This window comes from Lottia gigantea (genome assembly GCF_000327385.1).
Source record: "Lottia gigantea unplaced genomic scaffold LOTGIsca_5021, whole genome shotgun sequence".
In the NCBI taxonomy this organism is placed as follows: Eukaryota; Metazoa; Mollusca; class Gastropoda; family Lottiidae; genus Lottia; species Lottia gigantea.
In genome coordinates, this window is record NW_008709725.1 from 1 (window position 1) to 2,313 (window position 2,313).

The 2,313-nt window shown below is 31.6% G+C and overlaps 1 protein-coding gene across 1 annotated transcript; it reads right to left on the reverse strand.

Annotated features, from left to right (window-relative positions):
- Window positions 1-510: 510 nt before the first annotated feature.
- LOTGIDRAFT_71028 (hypothetical protein) lies at window positions 511-663 on the reverse strand (the record flags this gene model as incomplete). The annotated part of the gene is made up of 1 exon (XM_009062320.1): window positions 511-663. A coding segment is annotated over one exon (153 nt), but the record flags the coding sequence as incomplete, so codon positions are not given.
- Window positions 664-2,313: the final 1,650 nt, after the last annotated feature.

The following is a 2,313-nucleotide window of genomic DNA, read 5'->3' on the forward strand; positions in this document are numbered from 1 at the left end:
AGTCAAGACTCAAATCAACCAAGCCAAGGACCATGTATAGTGTATCGTTTTATTTTTGAAGTAATTATATGATTTTTGTACGTTTCTAGTATTTCTGAAGACTATTTACATATATTCAACACTGAAATCAACCAAGCCAAGGACCATGTATAGTGTATTGTTGTATTTTTAAAGGAATTATGTGATTTTGGTACATTTCTAGTATTTCTGAAGACTATTTACATATATTCAACACTGAAATCAACCAAGCCAAGGACCATGTATAGTGTATTGTTGTATTTTTAAAGGAATTATGAGATTTTTGTACATTTCTAGTATTTCTGAAGACTATTTACATATATTCAAGACTCAAATCAACCAAGCCAAGGACCATGTATAGTGTATTGTTGTATTTTTAAAGGAATTATGTGATTTTGGTACATTTCTAGTATTTCTGAAGACTATTTACATATATTCAACACTGAAATCAACCCCCAAAATGGCGTACCTATCATGTTAATGACCACTTACCGTAGCGTCTTGACCAGCATAGTGACTGATAACACGGCTGCCACCTGGATGACGTCGTGACCATTTTGTGATATCGTAGATCTCATTATTGATTACGATCCATTTATCGTTTCTTTTATCGTGATCCTTGACGTCGGTCCACGAATACGCCTTGATATCTTTGGATCCTTGAAGATCGTTTTGGCCTCCTTTTCCCATTGTGTCGCTTCAACTCTCTCTCAGCTGTCAATTTCTGAAGATAAAATGGAAACAACTTAAATTATAATCAAGATGGAGAATATGATTTTACCGTGTTTTACTGTAGCAGGTAAACCTTGTTTTATGGATAACAGTAATGAATATTCGTGCCCCCTGTACCCCAATCTAATAAAAATTAGATTTCGTTTCGTTTCGTTATTATTATTTTTCTTGGTCTCAATTGTAATCTAACAAGATTTATATTAAGGTTGTGTTCTGGTGACATTTCTTGAAGCAATTCATAGCAGACAAATATGCGCGACCAACCAATCAGAATATCAGAATCACTTTTACAAGTGAGCATCAACAGACTCATAATCTCATTGGTCATATTATCAATCTACACAATTCATAGTCCATATTTAGACATGGATTCTGCATGACGCTTTGACATCATCAAACACTTAGTTTAAGTGGAATTGCAGGAATCACAGACATCTGATTGAAAATTAGAATGGTGTAAATTGATGATATCAGTGTCCCTGATACACATAAAAAATTTAGAAAACCTCTTTACAATCTCTTTAACAAGAACCACAGACGTCTGATTGAAAATTGGAATGGTGTAAATTGATGCTATCAGTGTCTCTGATACACATAAATTTTTTTAGAAAACCTTTTTACAATCTCTTTAACAAGAACCACAGACATCTGATTGAAAATTAGAATGGTGTAAATTGATGCTAGCAGTGTCCCTGATACACATAAAAAATTTAGAAAACTTCTTTACAATCTCTTTAACAAGAACCACAGACGTCTGATTGAAAATTAGAATGATGTAAATTGATGCTATCAGTGTCCCTGATATACATAGAAAATTTAGAAAACGTCTTTACAATCTCTTTAACAAGAACCACAGACGTCTGATTGAAAATTAGAATGGTGTAAATTGATGCTATCAGTGTCCCTAATACACATAAAAAATTTAGAAAACCTCTTTACAATCTCTTTAACAAGAACCACAGACGTCTGATTGAAAATTAGAATGATGTAAATTGATACTATCAGTGTCCCTGATACACATAAAAAATTTAGAAAACCTCTTTACAATCTCTTTAACAAGAACCACAGACATCTGATTGAAAATTAGAATGGTGTAAATTGATGCCATCAGTGTCTCTGATATACATAAAAAATTTAGAAAACCTCTTTACAATCTCTTTAACAAGAACCACAGACGTCTGATTGAAAATTAGAATGATGTAAATTGATGCTATCAGTGTCCCTGATACATATACAAAGTTTAGAAAAACTCTTTACAATCTCTTTAACAATAAAAATATTGCATACTATAAATTTCATAATGAATAACCTGATGAATAAATTAATAAAAATCTACTACCTAATTAATGAATCATATAGACCAATTTGTCATTCAGAAAATCTAATCACACCACTAACTTATACAAACTAAACAGCTAATAATTGTGACCACAGACAGATAACAAATATAACCTTTGATATAGTTTTCTACCCTGTTAAACTTTCCCATTTGTCAGAAAAATCATAACATATTACATGGTTTCATTTTAAAGGGATATTAGATTGTACATAAAATTCAAAACT